The sequence below is a fragment of the Pithys albifrons genome, chromosome 18, assembly GCF_047495875.1.
Source record: "Pithys albifrons albifrons isolate INPA30051 chromosome 18, PitAlb_v1, whole genome shotgun sequence".
NCBI lineage: Eukaryota > Metazoa > Chordata > Aves > Passeriformes > Thamnophilidae > Pithys > Pithys albifrons.
In genome coordinates, this window is record NC_092475.1 from 403,902 (window position 1) to 429,702 (window position 25,801).

The 25,801-nt window shown below is 48.4% G+C and overlaps 1 protein-coding gene across 4 annotated transcripts in view; it reads right to left on the reverse strand.

The window, feature by feature from the left end:
• Positions 1 to 25,801, reverse strand: part of PREX1 (phosphatidylinositol-3,4,5-trisphosphate dependent Rac exchange factor 1) — a 117,729-nt gene that overhangs the window by 25,855 nt on the left and 66,073 nt on the right. For 3 of the 4 annotated variants that reach the window (XM_071572540.1, XM_071572538.1, XM_071572537.1), the window contains exons 7-19: positions 25,295 to 25,428; positions 21,957 to 22,072; positions 18,410 to 18,559; positions 16,586 to 16,733; positions 14,626 to 14,726; positions 14,367 to 14,470; positions 13,647 to 13,696; positions 11,359 to 11,434; positions 9,211 to 9,283; positions 7,857 to 7,999; positions 4,269 to 4,361; positions 1,470 to 1,618; positions 487 to 572 (exon numbers count right to left, since the gene is read on the reverse strand). In XM_071572540.1, the coding sequence (XP_071428641.1) occupies positions 487 to 572; positions 1,470 to 1,618; positions 4,269 to 4,361; positions 7,857 to 7,999; positions 9,211 to 9,283; positions 11,359 to 11,434; positions 13,647 to 13,696; positions 14,367 to 14,470; positions 14,626 to 14,726; positions 16,586 to 16,733; positions 18,410 to 18,559; positions 21,957 to 22,072; positions 25,295 to 25,428 (1,423 nt within the window). The remainder of the gene's footprint in view (positions 1 to 486; positions 573 to 1,469; positions 1,619 to 4,268; positions 4,362 to 7,856; positions 8,000 to 9,210; positions 9,284 to 11,358; positions 11,435 to 13,646; positions 13,697 to 14,366; positions 14,471 to 14,625; positions 14,727 to 16,585; positions 16,734 to 18,409; positions 18,560 to 21,956; positions 22,073 to 25,294; positions 25,429 to 25,801) is intronic. The other variant, XM_071572541.1, reaches the window with a different exon arrangement.

The following is a 25,801-nucleotide window of genomic DNA, read 5'->3' on the forward strand; positions in this document are numbered from 1 at the left end:
CCCTTTACCAGATCATGGCACTCAGTGCCACGGCCAAGCTCAGTTGAAAAACCTCCAGGGATGGGGAATCCACCCCCTCTCTGGGCAGCCCATTCCAATGCCTGAGCACTCTCTCTGCAAAGAAGTTTTTTCTGCTCTCCAACTTCAATTTCCCCTGGCAGAGCTTGAGCCCATCGTGCCCCCTTGTCCTATTGCTGAGTGCCTGGGAGAAGAGACCAACCCCCACCTGGCCAGAACTTCCCTTCAGGCAGTTCCAGACAGTGCTGAGGTCACCTCTGAGCCTCCTCTTCTCCAGGCTGAACACCCCCAGCTCCCTCAGCCTCTCCCCACAGGGCTTGTGCTCCAGTCCCTTCTCCAGCCTTGTTGCTCTTCTCTGGACCTGCTCCAGCCCCTCAATCTCTTTCCTGAACTGAGGGGCCCAGAACTGAACACAACATACACACATCTATATGTTTAGCTGCACTCCCAGGCACAGACTGGCCTTACCTCTGCCCACTGCGTGAACATACGGTGGGTCTGCTCCCCGGAGCCGAAAGCAAAGTGCTTCAGGAGAGTCTGGGACCTTAATAATCCTGCACACAAACCAAAGAGAAGGGAAAGCAGCATTTTCAGTTGGGCTTGCAGAGCCCTGGGCAGGGCTAACAGCATCTTTCTCTGCCATTCACAAGTGGGTTTGGATGAAAGAAAGCACCCACACTGTTGGCAAATAAATAACAAATAAACAGACCTGAAGAAATTATCCACCCCATCTTCAATCTCCAAAGCAGATGGGAGATTCTATTTTTTAATTTAAATTTGGCATCTCTTAATTTGTGACATCTCAAAGGGAATAACACCTTACAGAAACTTTCTATAGCATTTATATTTACTTCCTTGTCTAGGCACACTTCATTGCAGCTGTGCTGACTTCCACTATTTCCATTACAAAATAAAACAATCCACTGGACAAGACACCCTGGACTAGAATTCAGCATCAGTGTTCAGTGAGACATCGAATTCTATGGCACATTCTTGGATTATAGAATCTAACAATGCACAAGACAGTAACAGGGCCAAGTCTCACTATAAGACACAATAATAGACTGAAAAGCTGTAAGTGATGATATTCTTAGAGTGACCCAAAATAAGCCAAGCTTTAATGGGGTGGAAATTATTTTCCCTGGCACAAACATTAAGAGCCTGAGAAGCTTCACACCTGAGAGAGAATGACAATCCTTGTGATTCAGTTCTGTTTGTGCCCAAGGAAGTCCAAAGTATTTACCTGCATTATACAGCGAATACACCCCAAGCTCATCCAGCAGCCTGAGGGCCATCACTGAAAACAAGCCATCACTCTTGTCTCTCATTGCTGTCACTTGTTCTCCCACTGGGCAGCTTCTGCTCAGCCAAGTGTTTGCCACACTACAACTGCAGAAGTGTTACCCAGGAACTGCCATTTCTGGACAGTCTCTGCCCATCTCTGCACTTACTCCTTTGCCTTGGTGGCCACCAGGAGCCGGAGAGGCCTCCGGGAGCAGAAGGACTGGCTCAGGATGGTTTCCACCTCCGGGAACGGCCGCAGGAACACCAGATCCTCATTGATGGAGTAGATCTTCCTGCCTGCCTGCAGCCCAGCCATCTGCACGGGGAACAGGGCACAGGGGGCACTGCAGCACCTGGGAAAGGCTCCAGGGCAGCTGCTCCCTGCTCGTGCCCATCCCTCAGGCACAGGGTACCCTGCTCAAGCCCATCCCTCAGGCACAGGGTGCCCTGCTCGTGCCCATCCCTCAGGCACAGGGTACCCTGCTCGTGCCCATCCCTCAGGCACAGGGTACCCTGCTCGTGCCCATCCCTCAGGCACAGGGTACCCTGCTCGTGCCCATCCCTCAGGCACAGGGTACCCTGCTCATGCCCATCCCTCAGGCACAGGGTGCCCTGCTCGTGCCCATCCCTCAGGCACAGGGTACCCTGCTCGTGCCCATCCCTCAGGCACAGGGTATCCTGCTCGTGCCCATCCCTCAGGCACAGGGTACCCTGCTCATGCCCATCCCTCAGGCACAGGGTATCCTGCTCGTGCCCATCCCTCAGGCACAGGGTACCCTGCTCGTGCCCATCCCTCAGGCACAGGGTATCCTGCTCGTGCCCATTCCTTGGTCACGGGCACAGGGTACCCACACACAGCGCTGGTTCAGCAGCTCAGGTGTCCCTCCCACTGAAAGTTTGCTGCTTTCACAGAGGTTTCACCACACTCTTTAGAAACATTCCCCTCCGAAAGTGTATCCTCTTTGCAATGGATACATCTCTGTACTTTTCTGCTACAATTTTTTAAGGGACTATTAAATAAGGAAACCATGAAAAAACAAGGGCTGGGGGGACACAACTAAAAGTAGGGAACTGTAATGGACTGGCTGTGAACTTGGTGAGAAACAGAAGTGTGAGTTCCCACCCTCACAGCTCAGGCACAGAAGCCAAGGACAGTTCTCAAGTACCCCATCAGTAAGAACAGCAATTTGATGTTCTTAACAACTTCTAAACACAGTTTGGAAACTCCTTCTGGCATAGACAAATGCAACAGCTCACAGAACAGTTTCAAAAAGTTCTGTGAAGAAAAGACACTAATAACAAAATGAACAATGCTTGGCAACTCTGCCATTCAATAGAAAGCCCAAAGCCCCTTGCTCAAGCACAAAGTTCTGTGTGCTGCCACAAGCTGGTTCAGCTGTTTCAATTCCGTTTCAAGAATAGGTCAGAATTCCAAACTCAAAGAGAACATGTTAATCTTGAATAAATCCATGCAAGTAATGGACTTGTTCCCACCACACTGGTGGCCCTGAACTCTCCCCCAGGTCTGAAGTCTGACACTCTCAGTGAAGGTGATGTGCTGTGATGGGCACTGTGAAGCAAAGCTGTGAGTCTCCATGTCCTCCCCGAGGAGTGTGACAGCAAAGAGGCTCTAAATGGCCTGCAGCTGCTGAACCACACACAACTACATCTGCATGTCTTTCCAGTATCACAAAGCAACTAAAAAAGCCCAAGAATGCAATGAAATGCATCACTGTTGCACCTCAGGTCTTTCCAAAATGAGCTGACAGCCCTCTGGTTCAGAGAGATGCAGATTTAGTTCTTTTCTGGACTAATATTTGAGATAAAGTTCAAAAGATGGGCTCATGGTCACAGATAGTTTGTCTTGGAAGATCAAGAAAAAGATTCCTTAGAAAATTGTGTGCTTCTGTTGTCTTAAAACACAACAGATTTGCAGGCTATTCCCCAGGCATGGAGCCAAAGAAAGGGCCAGAGGCACCATCTGGAAGGCAATAGTTCACAGCTCACCTTTACATTAATAACATTTTGGCCAACCCATGTTTGATTTTGAGCACAAGGTAAAGCACAGGATTGGTTTATTTGGTGCCTCTAAACCAAATGAGAATCGGGAATACTGAAATAATTCAATTCTAACACTAAACTTCAGTTCATAATTCCTTCCCATTTGACATTCTCAAAATCAGTCTGTTTCCACTGGGGAAATGACCCTGGAATTAGTTGTAGTCTAAAGCAGAGACCACAAATGAACACAGACATTCTGAAATTCTGTAATGGCTGTCCTGGACTTTTAATTAGAAGCTCTGCCTTTGTGCTCCCACAATGTACTGTGAAAATCTGGATGAGTCACATAGCCCTCTCTTATCTTCACAGGTGCCAAAAAGCACCTAAACAGCTTTCCAAAGATGGATTTTCAGTCCATCTGTGTCTTATTCCAGTAAATAGAGGGTGACATTGTGTTACCCACACCAGGATCCTGTTGGGTAAAAGGTGGTTGTGAAATACAGGGACCTCTGACACTTGGCCCATCTATGTGCCTCAAAGAAACAAAGCAAACACATTCTGTAGAACTCTTAAAAAATACCAGGGAGAAAAATGAGTGCATGCTTTCTAAGGAAAAAATACATATCTAAAAATGCAGCTTTCACTCAAATAAACCTGTTTCCCAGGGCACACCTTTGCTAACTCCAAAGGGTTACTTTCCCTCCCTCCTTAAACTGAGGTTGCTCCTGAGCCCGAGGTACAGCCCTTATTCAGACACTGCTGTTGTCCCATCACTTGGGACACTCGGCACGTGGTGATGCCAAGGCACTTGGCCATTTACAGGAACAGCTTATTGCTGGAATTGGAGAACACAACCAATGTTCTGTTTGCTGCCCTTAAAAGGAAACAGATTTCAAAAGCCTGGTCTGTGCCTTTCCAAGCACTGAAACGCTGAGAGGTGCCAAGATGAGCAGGTCAGGTCCTACCTCTGCAGAGGAGCCTCGGCGCACCGACCTCACCACGATGGCTTTGTTCTTGTCTTCAATGTCAAACCCATAGTCATCCTCTTCGGGCAAAATCTGAAACGGAGCACAGGGAAAGGCTTCATCAGCAGGGCACCTGCTGAAAAGCTCAGGACTGGAGATGAGACACTGGACTTTCCACAGCAAGCCACAATTGATACGGACTTGTATGTCTTAAGGCTGAAAGGGATCATTTGGCCTGATCTCCTGCATCATATGAGCCATAGCATTTAATCTAGTTATTTCTCCACTGAGCCCTTAGTACATACTAAAACAGAATCTTCAGAATGCTACTCAGGTAAGATCCAAGGTCTTTAAGAAGGGAAGAATCTACTCCCACCCTTGAGAGTTTGTTCCAAACTCTTCTATTAAAAACTGCATTTGGTTTTAACTCCTAACCCTTCATCCTTCATTAGATCTTTCACTTCCAGGTGACATCATTGCTCAGAATGTTCCATTGCTGAGTGTCCTTACAGATCAAAGTGTAGTCATTTATGTGTTGTTTAAATACATCCCACATACCCAACAAGGAATGAGCAGAGTCCTTCTCAGCTCTCAGTTCCAGATAATTATCTCAGGCCTCTCTGTTGCAGATAAAACTGCACACTGCAGAACTCTACATCCAGTCCAGCCAGAGAGCACTTCCTGCCATGCACAGCTCCTTCCTTCATGGCCCTGGCACTGAGCTCTGTGTTAGGGGGAAACACGAGCTCTGTGCTCTGTGTGCTCCTTTCACATCTGACAGGAGCCTTCATAATTTCTGCTTCCTGTTACTTCACTGAGGTCACACAGACCTGCCTTATATATATTCTTTAAAATTACATAAATCATGGAAAATATATGTTTCACTTATCCTTTTCTAGTGGTTTATTAATGAGTTAAAAGCTTAACAACTCACTTCCCATTATAAAAAAATAAAGCAAGCCTGGCCACTGGCAAATGGACAAGTGGAAATTCTACCAGATAAACATCTTGCATTTGAGCAAACATTACGTATATAAATCCATCTGATAAAATGGAGCTGAGCTAAAAAGAAAAAACAAAGCTCCTCATAATCCAGCACGCACTGGGGAAAACACATTACTGAGAACTGTTTCCTTGCTTCTGAGGATTTCTGCACTATTTTAAAGTTCATGTGAGAGGCTGAATTACCCTCCAGGCCCTGAGTGAGCTGAACCCCAGGGCCAGGCCCAGCCCTGGTGTGCCCTGCAGGGACACACAGCCACTCACTGCTGGGGAGGAGCAATTCAGGATATCCTGCAGGAATGGCAGAGATACCACGGGTCTGGAAAGCTGAGGAAGTTTAGAATTCCAATCTGGACCTCCAACCCAGCACAAGTTTTGAGAACTTTACAGAAAATGTACACAGGCATCATAAATCCCTGGGAATGCTTCTCCTCTTAGTTTTCTAGGCCTGCAGCATCCTGAGTGCATTAAACCTCAGACAAGGTGCTGGAGCCCCCTCTGCTCAGGCCACACTCCCATGGGACACTGAGTCCCATCAGAGGGAGCAGCTCTGGGCATGTGCTGGAGCCCCCTCTGCTCAGGCCACACTCCCATGGGACACTGAGCCCAGGGAGCAGCTCTGGGCATCTGCTGGAGCCCCCTCTGCTCAGGCCACACTCCCATGGGACACTGAGCCCAGGGAGCAGCTCTGGGCATCTGCTGGAGCCCCCTCTGCTCAGGCCACACTCCCATGGGACACTGAGCCCAGGGAGCAGCTCTGGGCATCTGCTGGAGCCCCCTCTGCTCAGGCCACACTCCCATGGGACACTGAGCCCAGGGAGCAGCTCTGGGCATCTGCTGGAGCCCCCTCTGCTCAGGCCACACTCCCATGGGACACTGAGCCCAGGGAGCAGCTCTGGGCATGTGCTGGAGCCCCCTCTGCTCAGGCCACACTCCCATGGGACACTGAGCCCAGGGAGCAGCTCTGGGCATGTGCTGGAGCCCCCTCTGCTCAGGCCACACTCCCATGGGACACTGAGCCCAGGGAGCAGCTCTGGGCATGTGCTGGAGCCCCCTCTGCTCAGGCCACACTCCCATGGGACACTGAGCCCCATCAGAGGGAGCAGCTCTGCTGGGGCTGGGGCTGCCCTGGGCTGCAGGGAAGGGGAAGGGGCTGCTCACAGTTCTCAGCTTGCTGCAGGAACCAAAGCACAGTGCTTGGAGGCAGGCCAGAATGCAAATTATCCCAAATTCTCTCCAACTATGTAAAGAATGTTGTATATTTTTGCACTTTGTCAAGATTTATGTCCTTCAATGAGAAACAATTGCGCAAATAAATAAGCACTGGATCTTGTTTGAAGTGTGTTGCTCCAGACTGAAGGCACTTGGTTAGATTTAGATGGAGGGACTGGGGGAAACTACCCCTTAAACAGGTAGGATTTCATGGCAGTAGAAAAGCAAGTTTCAGAAGCCAGTGTTGAGGAAATTCCCCCCAAATTCCCTTGGCGAGGTCAGGAGATGGGAAGATCAACGCCCTGTCATGGGTGCAGAGCCAAGCACGGATGTTCTGCAGGCAACAAAGCCTCTGGAGCTGTTGCTAAATAACTGCTCAGAATTGCTAAACACAGCAGAAACCACAGGTCAGGCGTAACTTTTTTTGTGTTTGAGTGTCCTGCATTTACTGTCCTGCTTTTCTGGGGTCTCCACAACCACTCAGGGCACTGCTAATTCATGTGTACCAATGGAAGTAACTCCTATTTTTAGCACAACTCTACTCGTTTGACACAAATCTGTGCCCTATAAGCATTTCTGGCTGTTTTCTGCTGGAGATGGGACTGCATTTTGACAAAGGCTCTGTGATGCACTTCAGAACTACCATAAGAGCAACATTAACATTTTGCCTGTCACAATTACTTCAGTTACCAAATTATGGAGTGACTGGAAGGACCAATTAGATACTACAACTAATAATCAGAAGTAAATAGTCCAGGAGCAAGGTCTGCTTGTTTGTTTTGCCTCTTTACTAAATACTAATAAATAATTATTACATTAAAAAAAACAACAGAGACTGTTAAATCCCTCCTTTCACAGCTAACATATATATTATCACTGAGTTTTGGCATTTTAACAGAAGTGTCTTGAGGTGACAGGAAAAGTGGAAGAGAACATCCTGGTCCATCTGTTTCCTCACACTGTCCTGTCTTGATCAGGTATTACAAATACCCCACCCACAGCAGTTCCCACCAACTGACAATACCTGATCTCTGAGTGCTTTCCAAGGCACAACAAAAAGAGCCCAGAAAGTGCATTACCTTCCAACTGCTTCCCTACACCCAGCACCTCTCCAAGAGCATCATCATCCCAACCAGGTACCCCAGCCCCTGGCACAGGGAGGAATAATTCTGAAGGACCAAAGTCCTTTCAGTATTACTTCTGGCCACTGAGACAAACACAGCCTGGTCTCCAAGGAGACAAGACAACAGTGAGATGTGAAGTTTGTGTGAACCACAGAAATTTTCCCCATATAATGGACCTGCCCATTCTCCTTTAGCATAAAACAATGCCAGTTCCACTGAACATCAAGGTTCACATTATCATGTTTCTTACCAGAAGATTCTTTCCCAGGATGTTTTCCACAAGCTTGAAGTCATTACGTAACTGTTTGCTCTTGGAACTGGTGCCCTCCATCTCCTCATCAGCATAAAAGCGGAAATATAAGGATTCATCCTTAAATTCACTTTTCTCCAGGACTTGAAACAATACATATGAAATACATATGTGCATTTACACAGAGAAAGAGAGAGAGAAACAAAAAAGCAAGTTAAAGGAAGTCCTAAATTCTTCCCCAGTGTGGACAGAGCACAGAGCAGAGGCATCCCCAGCAGTCACTCAGCCCTGCACTGCCAAGCCAAGGCTGTGCTTTAGGGCAATGCTTCTCCTCACAGTCCACAGCAGCTCCTGACCTGATGTGACCTCCCTGGCATGCAGAATGTATGTAAAATGCAAAATATCCTCCTGGAAGGAAGATGCTACTCAAAACCTCATGCCCCTTTCACAACAAAATGAATACGGTAAAACTACAACAGGGGCAAAGAGGGGAAAAGTGGCTGCTCAAAAGCACCTTAGATGTCCACAAAGAATGAGGTTCTTCAACCCCCCCCAAAAAAACTGAGAGAGAAATGAGATCTATAAAATTCTGAAGGTGTGAAAAAGTTATTTACCACTTTTTCAAATATGAGAGCTGGGGGCTTCAAATAAAAGCAGCAAGCGAGGAGCAACTTCTTCATGCAGCCTGTACTAATGCAAAGGACTTCCTTGCCAAAGGGCACTAAGAATGCCAAGAGTCTGCAAGGGCTCAAAAAAACCCAATTACTTTTATGTTCTTATCAAGTACTATGCAAATTCTGCATTAGTTATTTACAATAATCTGCTCTCAAACCCACTACTCAAAATGTAGTGAGCAAATGTTATCCGTGACTAAAACAGCGTTTCACTGGACAAACTACATTTACTCTTGGGACTTGGGTGTGCTCTTGGCTACTGATGCAGAGGTGATTTGCTTACTTGCCCTGTGCGAGGGTGGGTGATGGCCAACTTCAGAACTGAAAGCCTCAGCACTGAGACTGTGCTTGTTGGCCAGGAGGCAAGAACGAGTCAATGTTATTTGTACCTGACACTTATTTCAGGCCAGTACCTGTGCATTGATCTGATGGCTCTGGAAGTGATGCAGTGGGAAACATGCTGCTCAGAGCTTGCCAACCCCCCCAGCCCTCCCATAACTGCCAGCAAGGGGACTCAGGGGGCAGGTGGAGGCTCAGACACGCTGTGGGAGCTCCAGGGCTGTTCTGGGAGGACCTGCAGGGCTGCCTGGACACAGCATGGCTGGCCTAGCCCAGAACAGCCAACCTGCCTGAAGTGAGAGCTCCTTCCCTGGGCTGGGGAAACAACTGTGGTGCATTACCATGGTGCATGAAGCCATTGTTGCAGAGCCCCACACCCAGAGCCACGGCTTCCTCCCGAGTCTGACAGTCTCCCTGCAAACAAGAGGACACATATCACAGCTCAGATGACTTTCTAAGCTCAATCACTCCCCCTTCCCCACCACACAGCTCGTGGCTCTGAAGTTAGCAGGATGGTCTCTGATGGGAATAACAGCAAGAAATTCAAATGGGTATCCCATTGCCAAACCCTGTTGGTTCCCACACACAGCATCTCTCCCTCCAACAGGAACCAGGAGGAAAGGACCAGGGCTGGGGAAAGCAGTTGTTTAACTCACAAAAGGATACAACATTATCTCAATGTAAAGACTTTTTATTTGCAATCATAGTGTTGGACTTTAGGACTCATTAGTCCCAGACAATAAAACTCTTTCTACAGAGAGAAGCTGTGAGATCCCAAGGGAGGAAAACCTGAGTAAATGCAGCATACGTGAACTCTGAAGGTCAGAGAGGTTAAACCTGCAGTGGCATTGTTTGTTACACAGCAAAGGCTTTGGCTTTGCCCTAGTGAAGCCACTCAAAACAGGTCCCAAAGCTGAGGTGCAAATGGACACATTGCCCTGGCCTGGCAACACTGAGCTTTGCATCTAAACTCAGTCAAACACAAGTGCTTCTTTTCTCTGTGTATCTGCCAATGTGCAGCCACAAGTGGAGGGTCCACAAACACTGCTGCTCTTTTTAGACAAACAAATAAGTTCTAAGCAGTTCTGCTAAAAACCAGGGGGCATTACTGGACCTATAAACACCAGGAGCTGGTCCCTTGGTGTGCCACAGCCTGTGGCCCTGCCCAGTGGGCAGCTCTTCCAGCAGGGAGGGCACCTCCTGCTTTGGCAGGAGCAGCAGTTCAGCTCTATTACTGCCAGCCTGACTGACTTGGGGGCTGTGTCCTACATAAACATTACACCTCTCCCCTCCAGCTGCAGAACCAGACACCCAAGGCTCTCACAGCAGCTGCAGGGCAGCAAACTGACTGTTTGAAGCAACCAAGAGCCTTCTGATCCTGTCTGCAGGACATCAGCCCTGCCAAGGAGAGCTGTAGGTACTTGCCAAGCAAATGCTGGCAAAGAACATCACTGTGGTGGAAAGGGACTGTTTAAATACAGGATAAAGCAGGCTCAGCTCTTGCCAGTCAGCAGCACTCCTGGCTTTTGTTGAAGAGGCTTTCTGAGAGCAGAAAAGGCACATTTACAAATTAAGAACTAAATACTGCTGTCTTGGTAGAAAAAAGGATCAAGGCAGTTCTGAAGGAACTACAAGACTTTGTAATCACAAGGAAGTCCACGAAAATAGCTTTAATAAACCTGAAGTTTAACTTTTACTATAAACTAATTCCAAATCTTCATAAGTCTTCCCTCATTTTCAACATCTTCTCATGAGACAATTCTCAACACTCTCTTTGTGTTACTTCATGAGCTAAATGGGTTGTTTATTTTACAGAGGCTGGGATTTAAAAATCTAATTTATTCTTTCAACTATAAATAAACTGGAGGAGAAATGCCTTCTAATGTTACCCTCTTAAACCCTTAGGAATCTACTTTTGCTCTAGGCAACAAAATGTTTATGTAGGAAGGCTCTAAACCAGACTTGGCTATTCCTGGTGACTTTACCTTGGCCTCCAAACACTGCCCATGCCAAACAGCCCACCCTCCCTTCAGATGGCTCTGCACTACCAAAGCTGCACTTTGAATTCCTCAAGCTGCACAGTCTTCTCTGTAATTACAAGGTAAATGTGGGGCCACTGCATAAAGACAATGGTGCAGTTGTTGGTGTAAAACTCTAGATTAAATTTCCAACAATATTGTACTAGATTGCATGAGATCAGCATTGGTTTAGATCTCTTACCAAAACCCCAGGAAACACCAAACGTTCCCAAGAACTGGCAGTTCCCCACTCCCAGGGCTAACAAGTGATGTTCCTCCTCTTTACATTGCCAAATAACAAATTTCCACCAAAGAAAGAATAACAGAAAGCATAAGATTATAAATTCAGAGAATCAGAATATGTTCAATTTTGTTGTAATATTCTCTAGATAAATACGTTTAATTTACTTTTACATAGAACTGAAAAATGAAGCTCCTTATCAGACACAGCAGTACCTGAACTGTCCTTACCTGTGCAATGAGCCAGTCCACCAGTTTACTCGCAGGGATTACTGACTTGTAGGTCTTTAGGTGATAGTCTCGATCTCTAATGAGGAGAGAGAATTCAGGGAAAACCAGGACAAAAAGGTATACAGTTCTTTTGTACTCCAAACCTGGATATACTCTTGTGACCCACTATTAGTAAGAAGCAGACACCCTTTTTCTCTGGAAGAAAGGCCTAAGTGTTAAACCTTTCTAACAACCTGAACTAGGAAGATACTTGAGATGAACCCAGAGCGGGGGTATTGCAGACTCCTCCAGGTGCTGTTTCCAGCCATGCCCAGGGAGCTCACACTCCTGCCAAAGCCACCAGGAGATTGTGCTCAGCTGGGCTGGGCTGCTGCTGTGCCTGGAGTTAGAGCATTGCCACAATCAGTTCTGTAAAAACCCACACTCTTCTGGCTGGAAATCACCTTCCAGTTTCCCTCTGAAACACATTCCCGTCCAGCTCACATCCTTTGGCTCTGTGTCAGTGCCATCCATGACCTTCAGTAGTTCTTCTCCAGCGCTTACCCACCAGTGTAAGACAGGGACCTACAGTTCTCTCTGTGCCCCTTTCCTGAGGCTCAAGGATTGGCACTTTTGGCTTTCTCTGTCAGGAGAGATTTTCCTGATTCTCCACATTTGTCCAGGTTTTACTTTAGTAAAATATCACAGAGTGGCCAGACACAAATAGAGTGCCAGAGTCCTCCTGACCTGAGAGAACTTGGGTTGCTGTAAATAGGAACAGGAGTGTTGTGCTCAGGTCCTGTCCCACAGCTGGCACTGCCAGCCCAGCCCTGAGGCAGCAGCTCTGACCCCAGAAGGGAAAGGAGCCCTGGAGTCACTGGATGCTTTTTGCAGTTCTCTTCCCTTCCTCTTCTCAGAGCCACAGAGATAACTGATGTTTTTAGTCTTTTGTGAAATACTGCTAAAGAATTCTGATACAAATATAAGAGGACTGTGTGGCTCAGGACGTTGGGCTCCAACACCTTTCACCTCCAAGGTCACTGGATTTAATCCAGCTCGTAAGAAAATAAAAGCCATTTTAAGACTGTTTATTGGCCCATGTGAAATAAATTTCGTGGTCTTGATCCAGTTCCTAGTTCCACATCACAAAAGCCATGACCACAATTAATTTGCATTAATTGGCTCCCTCTCGTTGAGAGCCTCAGTAGAGAGGCCAAGTGCTGAAGGGGCCGTGAAGAATGAATTCCTCTCTCACCCCTGGGGTGGTCCTTACACTGGGAGCCTGAGCTCCCCTGGCATCACTGTGGCCAGAGACCTCCCCAGCCCCTGGCACTGCTCCACAGGCCCATGTTTCCAGATGGCAGCTCAAGAGAAGGCTTTATATTCTTCAGTTTTGCTGCATCAACCTCTCATTAGCACCACACTATCTGCTACTTCCTTTTCTCTAAAATCTGATATCCAGGCACCATCTAAAGTCCATCCTACTCATGTTCCTTTCACTACCCATCTCCAGACACAAGTGTGCTGTGACTGGCAGCTGTAACTAAATGCAGCAGGAATGTCTGTGTGTTTGCAGAATGCAGGGTGGGAGGAATCAGGAAGGGAAGCAGGACTTCCAGAGCTTGGAAAAAACCCAGCCAAACATGACAGCATTTCCAGAAATACGTGTCCTCAGAACAGAATCCTTCCTCACAGTGCTTACACAGAGCTTTCAGCTTGTCTTCCAGTCATGTGCGAAACCCAGCACAGAGCTGTGGGAGTTTTCTGGGCAGTTTTTCCCTCTCACACTCTTATCTTGAGAAAATGTGCTTTTGAAATGTCCAAGCAATGAAAGAAAATATTAAAATATTGAGTACTAATGAGTAGGGGTTTCCAGACTGTGAGGAGCAACTCAGCAGTTTCATACAGATGCTGCCAGAGTTCTGAGTAAGCTGCCATCAGTCTTGGTCCAAGGGCCAGTCAGAAAACAATCAGAATGGCAGGGACAAGAACCTAAACATTCAAGCATTCAACCCATTCAGGTGTATTCAGCATCTGCTGGCATTTTCTATAACCCCAATAACTCAGCAGCTGCAACCACAGCACGATCTGCCCTCGGTCAGTCAGTTCCTGGTCACACCCACCAGGCACAGAAAGGGCCCGAGGAGACAAACCAAGGTGTGCCCTGCACAGCAGAAGGGCCGTGCCAGGAGCACGAGCCAAGAAAGGCACAAAATTCCTGTTGATAAGAAACAAGAAAGATGCAAGAGTACCATGTCATCCTTTTCAAGCCAGGTAACAGACACGAGGGGAGCGCGAAGGGCACTTACTTCACCACCGGAGTGTAGAGGCAGTGCAGGCGGCAGTAGAGCCTCACCCCCTGCAGGAGGGAAGAGTGGGGTGTCAGCAGCAGCTTTTTGCTCTTCAAAGACACACTGACCAGCTAAAGCGAGCAAACCCTGGGCACCGATGTGTCTACTCAGCTGGAATTACCTAGTCATTAACTGATACTCAAAACAGTTCCCTATCCTCTCTGGCAAACACTCTTTCTTCTTTCCCTACCTCCAACAGCCAAAAATCCATTATTTGATCTCTAGTGGCCCTCATTCCAACATTTTCTCCATTAATCCTTCCTCAAAATTAATCCATTAACAAATGTGCATATGAAAAATCAATTTTATGAAAAGCTATGTGGGAAAATATGGGATATACAGAACTCATACAACAGACAGTTATTAGGAACAGCAGTTAAATATTGGTCTCTTCTGTGTCCCTGAGCCATTATGCCCAGATCTGCAGAAGACATGCTTTGGTGTTGCCCACTATTTCAAGTTTTGTTACTCCATTAGGATTACAATCAGCAGTTTGAGTGCAGTCCCAGCTGTGCTGTTGCCATTGCTCATCTCCCTGCAGTGACTGTCTCCTGTGGCATAGGCTGGACACTCAACCCAACATGGAGAGCAACACTGGGACCTGCAGCACAGCTCTTGGTGCACAGCACACCCCCTGGTGCACAGCACGAGGTTCCAGCTAGGAATGATAATACAAACCTTGGACATGATGTCTTCCAGTTCACTCCTTGGCTTGTAGGTCCCATCATCGTAGCGAAATCTGTACATCACCTGCTCATTCTTAAACTGGTGCTTATCTGAAACTACAACAGCAGCATGACAATTAAATCAGTCTTTCCCCCCCGCCTTTGTTGGGTATGGCACAGGAGCATCACATGAACAGATTCAGTCAGTTTTACACCCCCTTTTCCAGGGCACCACTGAAATGTGACATCTCCTCCTGGCTGGGGACACTCACCATGATGGATGATGCCATTCTCCAGCAGTGCCTGGCCCAGGTTGACTCCCTCCTCTGGTTTGCTGATCTCTCCGATCTCGGTGAGCCAGGACACAAACTCGCTGCAAAGGAAGCAGAGCAAACACTGAGCTCGGGGTGTCAGCAGGGCCACTGTCCCCTGCAGGCAGCAGCCAGGGCCACTGTCCCCTGCAGCCAGGGGTGGCAGCTACTGGGAGCAGTGGTACCTCCACTCGGTTTGGTCTCCTGCACTTCTGGGGCAAATGCTCTGCAGCAGAGCCAGACTTTCCCCATCACCCCCCTTAGCTCACAGTTAGTGTGCACACAAAAGGAAATACAGCCTGGCTGGAGCTATAAAGATGCTGCAAATCCTTATTTTATAGAGCAATCCAGGCTTCCATGGGGAAAAAGGGAAGCAAGATTAGCTGATGGCCTTAACCCCAAGTTTAATAGTAGAGTATCCTCACTTCTCAGCTCATTCTTTCCCTGTTATCCCCCCAGTAGTGTTTGTGGTTTGACTTAGTTACACATGCTCATCTTTCTTCACTGGGCCTGATTTCTGCCCACAGCCCTGTGCTGTTACTGCATTGGCTTCAATGGAATCACAGAAAGACTTAGCACAGAAGATCCAACCTCCTGAATTCGGGCACAGAGCAGTACCAGAGAGCACGAGTCCCACTGACAGGTTAATTTAAGGCCATATTCTGAAGGTGGTGCCTGGCAGAGACATACATCATGCTTCCAACTTAGAGACAAAAGCTGCTAAGTCTGTCTGCTCACACAGCACAAAACAAACCTTCTCTCTGCTGAGGGGCAGAGCTGCACATATGGGCAGAATACAAGCCAAAAATGGAGAGCTATGTAGGATGTTACTCATTAGAAACAGTAAGTTCAAAATTGGCCATGGCAAGCCTGGTGAATGCAGCCTTGTCAGAGCCCCAAGGGACTGAGCTGGTTGCCAGGTTAATTAGCAATTATACCAGAAATGTGTAAAAGTCATAGAGAAGAACAAAAGCAATATCTGAAAGCAGAGCGACATATGGGAAATGTGAGCTCCATAAAACACTTGGGTGGCTGCCAATGTGCAGAGGGCTGCTCTTAGCACAGCCACTGTCTGGGCCTCCACTGGGGGCTCCGAAGGAAGTATTTTTAATCTCTTCATATTTATCACTGCTGACTCATCAAAGCTGCAGGTAGTATTTGCATTTTCCCTTTAGAATACCAAAAATCCCTCCAGGACTGCCAGCGTTGCTTTGCTGAGGGGCTACTCTGTGGCTGCCAGTGCAGAAAGCAGCAGAATCTATTCAGCTGTGCCAGGGGAATCCCATGGAAACCAGCAGAGTTCTGTAAAACTCCTGAAGGCAGAGTAGTGATGAGTCAGGCTCTGTCTCCTCAGGAAAGCTCATTCTCAATTTCCTGGTGATTCAGAACTGTTTCAAAGGCTGAAACAGAACATAAGCTGCAGAGGGAGAAGTAGGAATGGCCTGCACTGTCACTGCTGAGGGCAGAGGCAGCTGTGCTGTACCCAGCCCCAGTGTGACCCTGCTGGCAGGGCCCACAGCCTCGGGGGATGCCCATGGGCTGCACAGGGCCCTGCAGCCAGTTCATAGCACTGAAACAGCTGCCCAGAACGACAGTGCCCTGGTAGCTGTCCTGCTGCTTTCATTGGAACTGTGTCTCTGGAGTTCATGTGGAGTGCAAATGCTTTTTTACTCACTCCTTTTGCTGCCCTGCAGTTCTGAGTCCCTGTATAGGAGCTGTCCCACAGTACAATGTGCACAGTGTGAAGCAGAAACCAAATATTAATTTTAATAAACCACAACTGTAAGGGGGCCTTGTGGCTTTTCTAATGAAGCTGCATCAAAGCACATCTGATCTGACATCACAAAGCCATCCCCAGAATATCCAGTCTCCAAATTTTTAATTGGCATGAAAGGACCTTTTCAGTCAAAATGCCACTTACTTGCCAAGAAAGCACTTGGGGACAGTACTTAATTTTCTCCTCCTGTCTTTGATAAGGTTCACTTTCTTGCTCATCATCATTTGGTACAGCTTCTCTCCTTTCTCTGCAATCATGACATAAGCATCTCTCTCCATTCCCAGTTTCAAACCTGGAATATGAAGCAGAAATTCCTCAGGTTTTAGCATCAGATAAAGCATTTGCTCAAAGTCAGAAGCTGAGGCCAAACAGCAGAAAATGATGGAAACATAAAATTAACTGACTTATTTTCCATTTAAGAGGAAAATTAGGTCAATTTTTTTTTATCTGAGTACCAAACTGTCATTGGTGAGTTTAGCACCATGGAGATGCAGCTTTTCTTCTCCATTTTAAAAAGCAGCTTTACACTTGTGGGCCAGGCCAATCCTAAGCCCCAGGACAGGCTGGGCAGAGAATGGACTGAGAGCAGCCCTGGGGAGAAGGGCTTGGGGGTGCAGGTGGGTGAGAGGCTGCACCTGCCCATCCCCATGCACTGGCACCCAGAGCCCCCATGCCCTGGGCTGGTCCCACAGTGAGGGCAGCAGGGAGAGGGGACTCTGCCCCTCTGCCCCCTCAGGTCAGACCCCTCACCCTGTAGAGCTTCCCCAGCCATGGGCAACCACAGCAGAACATGGAGCTGCTGGATGGGAGAGCTGGGGGGCTCACCTGGGGAAGAGAAGGATCCAGGGACACCTGAGAGCCCTGAAGCAGCTCCAGGAGAGCCAGAGCAGGACTTGGGACAAGGGTGTGTATTGACAGGACAAGGGGAATGGTTTTAAGCTGAAGAGGGGATGTTTATCCTGCATATTGGGAAGGAATTGTTCCCTGTGAGGGTGGGCAGGTCCTGGCACAGGTGCCCAGAGCAGCTGTGGCTGCCCCAGCCCTGGGAGTGTCCCAGGCCAGGTTGGACAGGGCTTGGAGCACCCTGGGCTGGTGGGAGGTGTCCTTGCCATGGGGGACTGGAACTAAATGACCTTTGAGGTCACTTCCAATCCAAATCATTCTATGATTCTGTGATTCTCTACCTTCTGTTGCAATTTCACCTGTGAATCTGAAATAACTTCAAGTGTAAGACTTGCTAAAGGCATCTAAATGCTTGAAAGAGCAGAAGACTTTTGGAGTGTTCTACTACTTCAAGTCAAAAATATAAAACTGCGTAAATCAAATTCACATCTGTGAATAAATCAAAACTAAACAGGAACACTATTTTCTCATCCTTTCTTAGTTAGCCTTTTTACTAATACCCTTAGGCTAAAAATAGAGTTTGACAATCATATTACCCAGTCATTGAAAGAAATACTGCATGACTTAAAGAATAAAAGATAATTGGATATAAAGAACATTTCACAATCACTTTGTACGAGTTCCCACATAGCTCATTGAGAATTGCTCCAGGCAGGAGGATGAGCTCTGAAAACAGCAGGTGTCTATGTTATAACTACCCTCACAACTGGCATTTTCTGGCCCTCTTCCCTTTAGATTTTCAAATTGGTTTAGGAGAATGGCACATGACAAAAGCTGTTCTGCTGCTGTAGATGTTTGGTCTTTTCTAGTCCAATAGAAATTGACTATGGCAAATAAAAATATTGGATAAATTTACTGACAAAAGTCCATAAAAACCCCAAAGCACACATTAAGAAATAATTGTTCTCAATTCCTGTTCTGGGTCATTAAGGATAGATTTTAGTTCTGCCTGCAGAGGAGCAAGTGCAAGCTTTTCCCTTTCCCTCAGACACATGTACAAGCACATGCATTGCTCCTCTGTACTCAGGTTCGTTCAGTGCAGCACAAAATCCACCATCCACTTACTCTCCCTCTGCTCCCTCTCCTTGATGATGGCATCCAGCCACTTCTGCTTGTCCTCTGCAGTCTTGGCCATGCAGACAAACCACTTGTTCTTGGCTGTGTTGTGGATCTTCCAGCCGTTGGTCACCGTGTAGCCATTGCTGTGATAATCTGCTGCAAGAGGCAGAGCAGAGAGCAGGGTGAGCAGGAGCTGCTCTCCCCAGCACAGGGACACACACACCTTTGGAGCCCTGCAGGAGCTGCTCTCCCCAGCACAGGGGCACACACACACACCTTTGGAGCCCTGCAGGAGCTGCTCTCCCCAGCACAGGGACACACACACACACCTTTGGAGCCCTGCAGGAGCTGCTCTCCCCAGCACAAGGACACACACACACACCTTTGGAGCCCTGCAGGAGCTGCTCTCCCCAGCACAGGGGCACACACACCTTTGGAGCCCTGCAGGAGCTGCTCTCCCCAGCACAGGGACACACACACCTTTGGAGCCCTGCAGGAGCTGCTCTCCCCAGCACAGGGACACACACACCTTTGGAGCCCTGCAGGAGCTGCTCTCCCCAGCACAGGGACACACACACACCTTTGGAGCCCTGCAGGAGCTGCTCTCCCCAGCACAGGGGCACACACACACACCTTTGGAGCCCTGCAGGAGCTGCTCTCCCCAGCACAGGGGCACACACACACACCTTTGGAGCCCTGCAGGAGCTGCTCTCCCCAGCACAGGGGCACACACACCTTTGGAGCCCTGCAGGAGCTGCTCTCCCCAGCACAGGGACACACACACCTTTGGAGCCCTGCAGGAGCTGCTCTCCCCAGCACAGGGACACACACACCTTTGGAGCCCTGCAGGAGCTGCTCTCCCCAGCACAGGGACACACACACACCTTTGGAGCCCTGCAGGAGCTGCTCTCCCCAGCACAGGGGCACACACACACACCTTTGGAGCCCTGCAGGAGCTGCTCTCCCCAGCACAGGGACACACACACCTTTGGAGCCCTGCAGGAGCTGCTCTCCCCAGCACAGGGACACACACACACACCTTTGGAGCCCTGCAGGAGCTGCTCTCCCCAGCACAGGGACACACACACCTTTGGAGCCCTGCAGGAGCTGCTCTCCCCAGCACAGGGACACACACACACACCTTTGGAGCCCTGCAGGAGCTGCTCTCCCCAGCACAGGGACACACACACACACACCTTTGGAGCCCTGCAGGAGCTGCTCTCCCCAGCACAGGGGCACACACACACACCTTTGGAGCCCTGCAGGAGCTGCTCTCCCCAGCACAGGGACACACACACCTTTGGAGCCCTGCAGGAGCTGCTCTCCCCAGCACAGGCACACACACACACACCTTTGGAGCCCTGCAGGAGCTGCTCTCCCCAGCACAGGGGCACACACACACACCTTTGGAGCCCTGCAGGAGCTGCTCTCCCCAGCACAGGGGCACACACACACACCTTTGGAGCCCTGCAGGAGCTGCTCTCCCCAGCACAGGGGCACACACACCTTTGGAGCCCTGCAGGAGCTGCTCTCCCCAGCACAGGGACACACACACCTTTGGAGCCCTGCAGGAGCTGCTCTCCCCAGCACAGGGACACACACACCTTTGGAGCCCTGCAGGAGCTGCTCTCCCCAGCACAGGGACACACACACACCTTTGGAGCCCTGCAGGAGCTGCTCTCCCCAGCACAGGGGCACACACACACACCTTTGGAGCCCTGCAGGAGCTGCTCTCCCCAGCACAGGGACACACACACCTTTGGAGCCCTGCAGGAGCTGCTCTCCCCAGCACAGGGACACACACACACACCTTTGGAGCCCTGCAGGAGCTGCTCTCCCCAGCACAGGGACACACACACACACCTTTGGAGCCCTGCAGGAGCTGCTCTCCCCAGCACAGGGACACACACACACACACACCTTTGGAGCCCTGCAGGAGCTGCTCTCCCCAGCACAGGGACACACACACACACCTTTGGAGCCCTGCAGGAGCTGCTCTCCCCAGCACAGGGACACACACACCTTTGGAGCCCTGCAGGAGCTGCTCTCCCCAGCACAGGGGCACACACACACACCTTTGGAGCCCTGCAGGAGCTGCTCTCCCCAGCACAGGGGCACACACACACACCTTTGGAGCCCTGCAGGAGCTGCTCTCCCCAGCACAGGGGCACACACACCTTTGGAGCCCTGCAGGAGCTGCTCTCCCCAGCACAGGGACACACACACACACCTTTGGAGCCCTGCAGGAGCTGCTCTCCCCAGCACAGGGACACACACACACACCTTTGGAGCCCTGCAGGAGCTGCTCTCCCCAGCACAGGGACACACACACACACACACCTTTGGAGCCCTGCAGGAGCTGCTCTCCCCAGCACAGGGACACACACACACACCTTTGGAGCCCTGCAGGAGCTGCTCTCCCCAGCACAGGGACACACACACCTTTGGAGCCCTGCAGGAGCTGCTCTCCCCAGCACAGGGGCACACACACACACCTTTGGAGCCCTGCAGGAGCTGCTCTCCCCAGCACAGGGACACACACACACCTTTGGAGCCCTGCAGGAGCTGCTCTCCCCAGCACAGGGACACACACACACCTTTGGAGCCCTGCAGGAGCTGCTCTCCCCAGCACAGGGACACACACACACACCTTTGGAGCCCTGCAGGAGCTGCTCTCCCCAGCACAGGGACACACACCCAGTGAAGCTCCTCTTTGGAGACCCTGATTCCTGAGGCCCTCCCTGGCTGGCCCTGGGACCAGCTGTGCCTGTCCCTCTGCAAGCACAAGTGCCACCAGGCTGCTCACACTGACAGTGCTGCAGCCCTAAGGGTGACACTGGGGATTTCACCTCAGAAGAACTAAAGTCTTTGAAATACAACAACATTGCTGGGAAAAGTTTATTGTGTTTGTTCAGGTTATTTGTTCTGAGTTTTCTGGGGACATACTAACTTCTGGCACTGTAAGGAACTGTAAGCAACTCCTCAAGTGTCAACTGTTTAAAGGACATACTATTAATTCCTGACTTTTTACAACAGGAGCAGGAGCAGCAGCCTTTGTGGATGAAAGCAGAAACCCACCCATTCTTCCTGCCTGTGCCAGGACACAAGAATCACAACACAACTGCCATTCCCATACTTTGCTCATGGCCACATTCCATGCTAGTGATTGATACTAAGGCTAATATTTAGTAGCATTCCAAATGAGAAGATCCAGAAGTTCTATTATTTCAGCTGTAATGGCTTAAGATGTAGAAAAATAAAGGATGGAAATAAGATAAAAGTATCTTTTATTAAATTAACTTGGATTGGGAGAAAAAATAGACAAGCTTCTGGGTATGCAAACTCCTAATAAGGTCATTTCAGAATGAGGGACTAGTGCCTGAAAGCATGTCCAGTCTTTCAGCCATGCAAGTTGGTGCAATAATGAAGGCACCAGAAGTTCCCCAGATTACTCCAGCTTTCAGTAAAGGAGATGGACAAGAACTTCTTCACCAACTTCCAACACAAGGTCTGAACTTCCTGTGCTGTTAGAAGACAATCTTTGGTCTCTTACCTGTTCCATCTTCCACATTCTCCACTTCCATGACTTCTGTATTTATTCGGCCCCTGAAGATGTAGAGGGACCCGTTGATTGACTTTGTCCTTTTGGATGGTTTTTTCCCAGTAACTCTGCAATTAGGATTGAACAGTCAGTAACACACAAGCAAACGGTGTGATGTGTATTAACAAAGCAATCTGAGCTATGACTGTCAAAAGCTGAGTCCAGGACAGTGGTTGGTGGTAACCCCACCTCTGACTGTAAATAACTGGATACTCCATCAGGTCCCATGGAACAGGGTGCAGCAGTGCCAGTGACAATGAGCTTCCTGTGCCAGCTCTGTGAGGATGGGGGTGCCTCCAAGACGGACACTCTGCATGACTGATGGACATGTCAGGACAACTGAGCAGCACGTGGCCTTGGCATGACAACTGCAGGATCACCTGGCACACCCTTCTATTTGCCTCCTTGGTTTGCCTGAAGCTTTGACCAATTTGTGGTACATACCAAGCTTCAAACGTGCCACACAGAGGGCAGTGTCACACGGCCTGGCCTGTCCCTGCGTGGCAAAGTGCTGCTGTGGCAACTTTGCACCCAAGGTGACATCCTTATCCATAACCTTCACAGTGTCTCTGTTGAAGTTTCTTGTTAAAACTTCAGGAAAGCACTTTTCATGGAGAGTTATGTTCTGATTTTTCTGTCCAGAACAGGTTTAAAACTATCCAAGTGACACCTGCTGAGCTTTAATATCTGAGAACAACCCTCCTATGTGAACCAAACACAACTGGTCAAATGGTCATTAGGAGGTGGCAGGTGTCCAAACTGGCCAGGGAAGGGACTGCTGGGGCAACCTGCCAGGAGCTCACAAGAACCACAGAATATTGCAATTAAAAACAGCAGGGGGGAAAAATCCTTGTCAGAGTTAAATACCTCTGATAAATGGAGGTGACAGAAGCATCACCAAGGTTTCCTGAACACTTTCTCTCTTACATCTAGCTTGAGTGACAAACACATTTTGTGATGACCACATCTTTACATCAGACCGACAGGGACTGAGACCTTGGAGCTGTTGGACCGTTTCCTACAGATGACTGTGCAAGTCAAAAGAGAAGTGGTCCTGGCAGCCCTAGGGAAAGGTTTAAACACTCAGCTTATTTCCCCACATGAAACATATTGTTCCTGACATCAGGATTCAATTTAAACAGCAGTCGGTGACGCTGCTAGAAACAAAAACCAACACTCAGCCCTGAAAGTCTATGTCATCAGTTTGCCAAACTTCCCTGAGCTTCTGCAAAGGGACTGATTGTAGTCTTGGTGCTAAAATCTCAGATCTAATTCCAGTTCTAAACACAGTTTACATTGGTCTCAACAACACCACTCCTAACTTACAATATGATGTCCAGATTTGAATGCTGCATTGATTATTTATAGAAACTGAGGCCTGAATTCTGCTTGCACTTCTAATCACAAAAAGCTCCAGTGATTTCTACAAGTCAGCACAGCACGAGTGAGATGAGAACCAAGTCATTCAATCTAAAATTAGGAACAGACACAGTTTTGGGGGGTTGGGGTTAAGGTGTGTCCCACCAATGTGTCACTGTTTATCAAGCAGCCAATGGGACAACAGCAGGAAGGAAAAGACACTGATTTCCATCCTGGACTAATCATAAATAGCATCTAGACAGCAGAAATATCCAAAATTAAAGTCATTCAGTGATCTAAATATATCTTTTACATTAGTCAATTCCCAGCAGACTTAATGAAATGTTATACTCTTTAATGGAAATCAGACACTGGACCCCCATCAGTTGATACACAGTCAGACAGAGATACACAATAGTGATCCCCTGGGAAAATCCCAGTGTCCCAGCAGCCTCCTCCACAATCAAGCCAAAGGACAGGGAGTTGATAATGTCTCCTGTACAAGGAGAAAGTTCTGCCAAAAAGGCAGCAGAAGGGCTTTGTGCTCTGGCCCTTGGTATTCTGGACAAAGTGCCTGGCAGGGCCTGGGCCAGGCTGAGCCCAACTGCACACAGGGCTGGAAACAGCTCCAGAGCTCTGAAGAGGGAAAAGATTAGTGTCCAATTAACTGGTTGGGGGGGTTAAGGAGCAGTTTTCTGTCATAAAACACACATTTCTGAACTCTGTTTCATATCGAAGTTTGGATTTTGGCAAATCTGGTGAAGTGTCCAATGAAATGTGTCCTCTCCCTTGCTTCAGTTTGGAGTCAGATGCTTCAGGCAGATAACATTAAAAGTCCTGTAAAACTGAATGGTGTACATGTTTTTAAATTCAATTCAAATGTATTTCATTCTAATAATTTCTAATGTAGATGTCCCCTATTAATTTGTACTTATGTTGTACAGATTCAGCGTTATACACACAAAAAAGTCTGAATATTACTGAAATTAAGTTTCCCAGTTGAATGGTTTCAGAATTTCCATCAAACAAAAAAAAGGGCAGGATGGTGGCAGGGAATTTTGAGAAATGAGAATTTTCTTTGAAGAGAACACTCTGGTTTTACAGAATTTCTAGACAGGTTTGCTACTCCACTTGGCCATCAACAATATGGAAGCATAACTTGAAGCAGGAGGAAGATATTACGGGAAAGAAAGGAAGAGAAGGGAGTGTAGAGAACTCATTGTAAATGGAGAACATGGCACTGGAGCTGTGGAGGTGCAAAGCTTAGGACCTGAAATACAGTACAACTGCTGCAGAAACAAGCTGCCCTCCACTGCCAATGCTATTTAATAACAAGCTGTAGGTGTTAGTAATAATTAAGGTTTCTTAGGTGGCATGATGCAAAAATTATTGCTAGGATAGGAAAGGAAGACAATGCACAGAGCACATGGGCTGCAAATGCTGACAGCAACTGGCAAATCTTCATCTCTTCCTCACTCCCCTGGGCCCTGCACCTACTTAATGTGTTCTTAGTCTTCCATTCTCCCCTTGCTTGGCTTTAGATCATTTTCCAGATCACCCTCTTCTGCCTGGAGTAATCTCACAGTGAATGCTGGCACTCTCTCATCCCTCCTGCAGACCCATCCACCCTGGGCAGCCTTTCAGCTCTAAGAACCCATCCTGTGCTTTTGCTGCACTGTGTTAACTCCTCCCTTTGGACTTCTCAGGGGTTGGGGGGGACTCTGCTACTGCCTGGAGTATTTATCTACCACAGAGTGCCTTCTCTGCCCTATTGCCTAAATGACAGCAATAGTCAAGATCAGGAAGGTCCCACCTGTGACTGAGCCCTTCAGAGCAACAGGGAATACAGTGAGTGACGAGTGACCAGGCTCAGCTTCTCCTTACAAATCTGAATGGCCCCTCTATAAAACCAGAAATACAGAGGGACTCACCTGGATTTCCTCTTGCAATAGACCAGTAGATTATCAAATAAAAAGAACATTCTCTCCTGGATGTTTCCTGCTGAGATTTTTAACAAAGTCCCTTGCAGCAAGAGTTGTGTGCAGATATCTGTCAGATTTGATCCCTGGAACATAACAAATAGATATGTTTAACTTTATTTTGTGAGTACATAATGAAGGTTTTTCACTAATATGCTGTTCCTTTATCTGTGTGCCATTAAACTGTGAAATAACTGATGCATTCCTAGGAAGGAACATCTCAATTTCTTAACGTGGCTAAACACAAAGTTTTCTCTTACAAATACTTTCTTTGAGTGTTCATACACTCCCTTAAATCTTCCCCATTAAACTCAAGGGGACTCTTGTCCTCAAGAGATCTCTCACTCTCAAACCAGCTGCCCTGAGAGCCTCTCCAGACCACGAGTCCTCCCTGCACACCCTGAGCTACCCCTGCAGGTATCCCAGGCCGTGGCTTTAGGGAAGCTTTCTGGCAGAGCA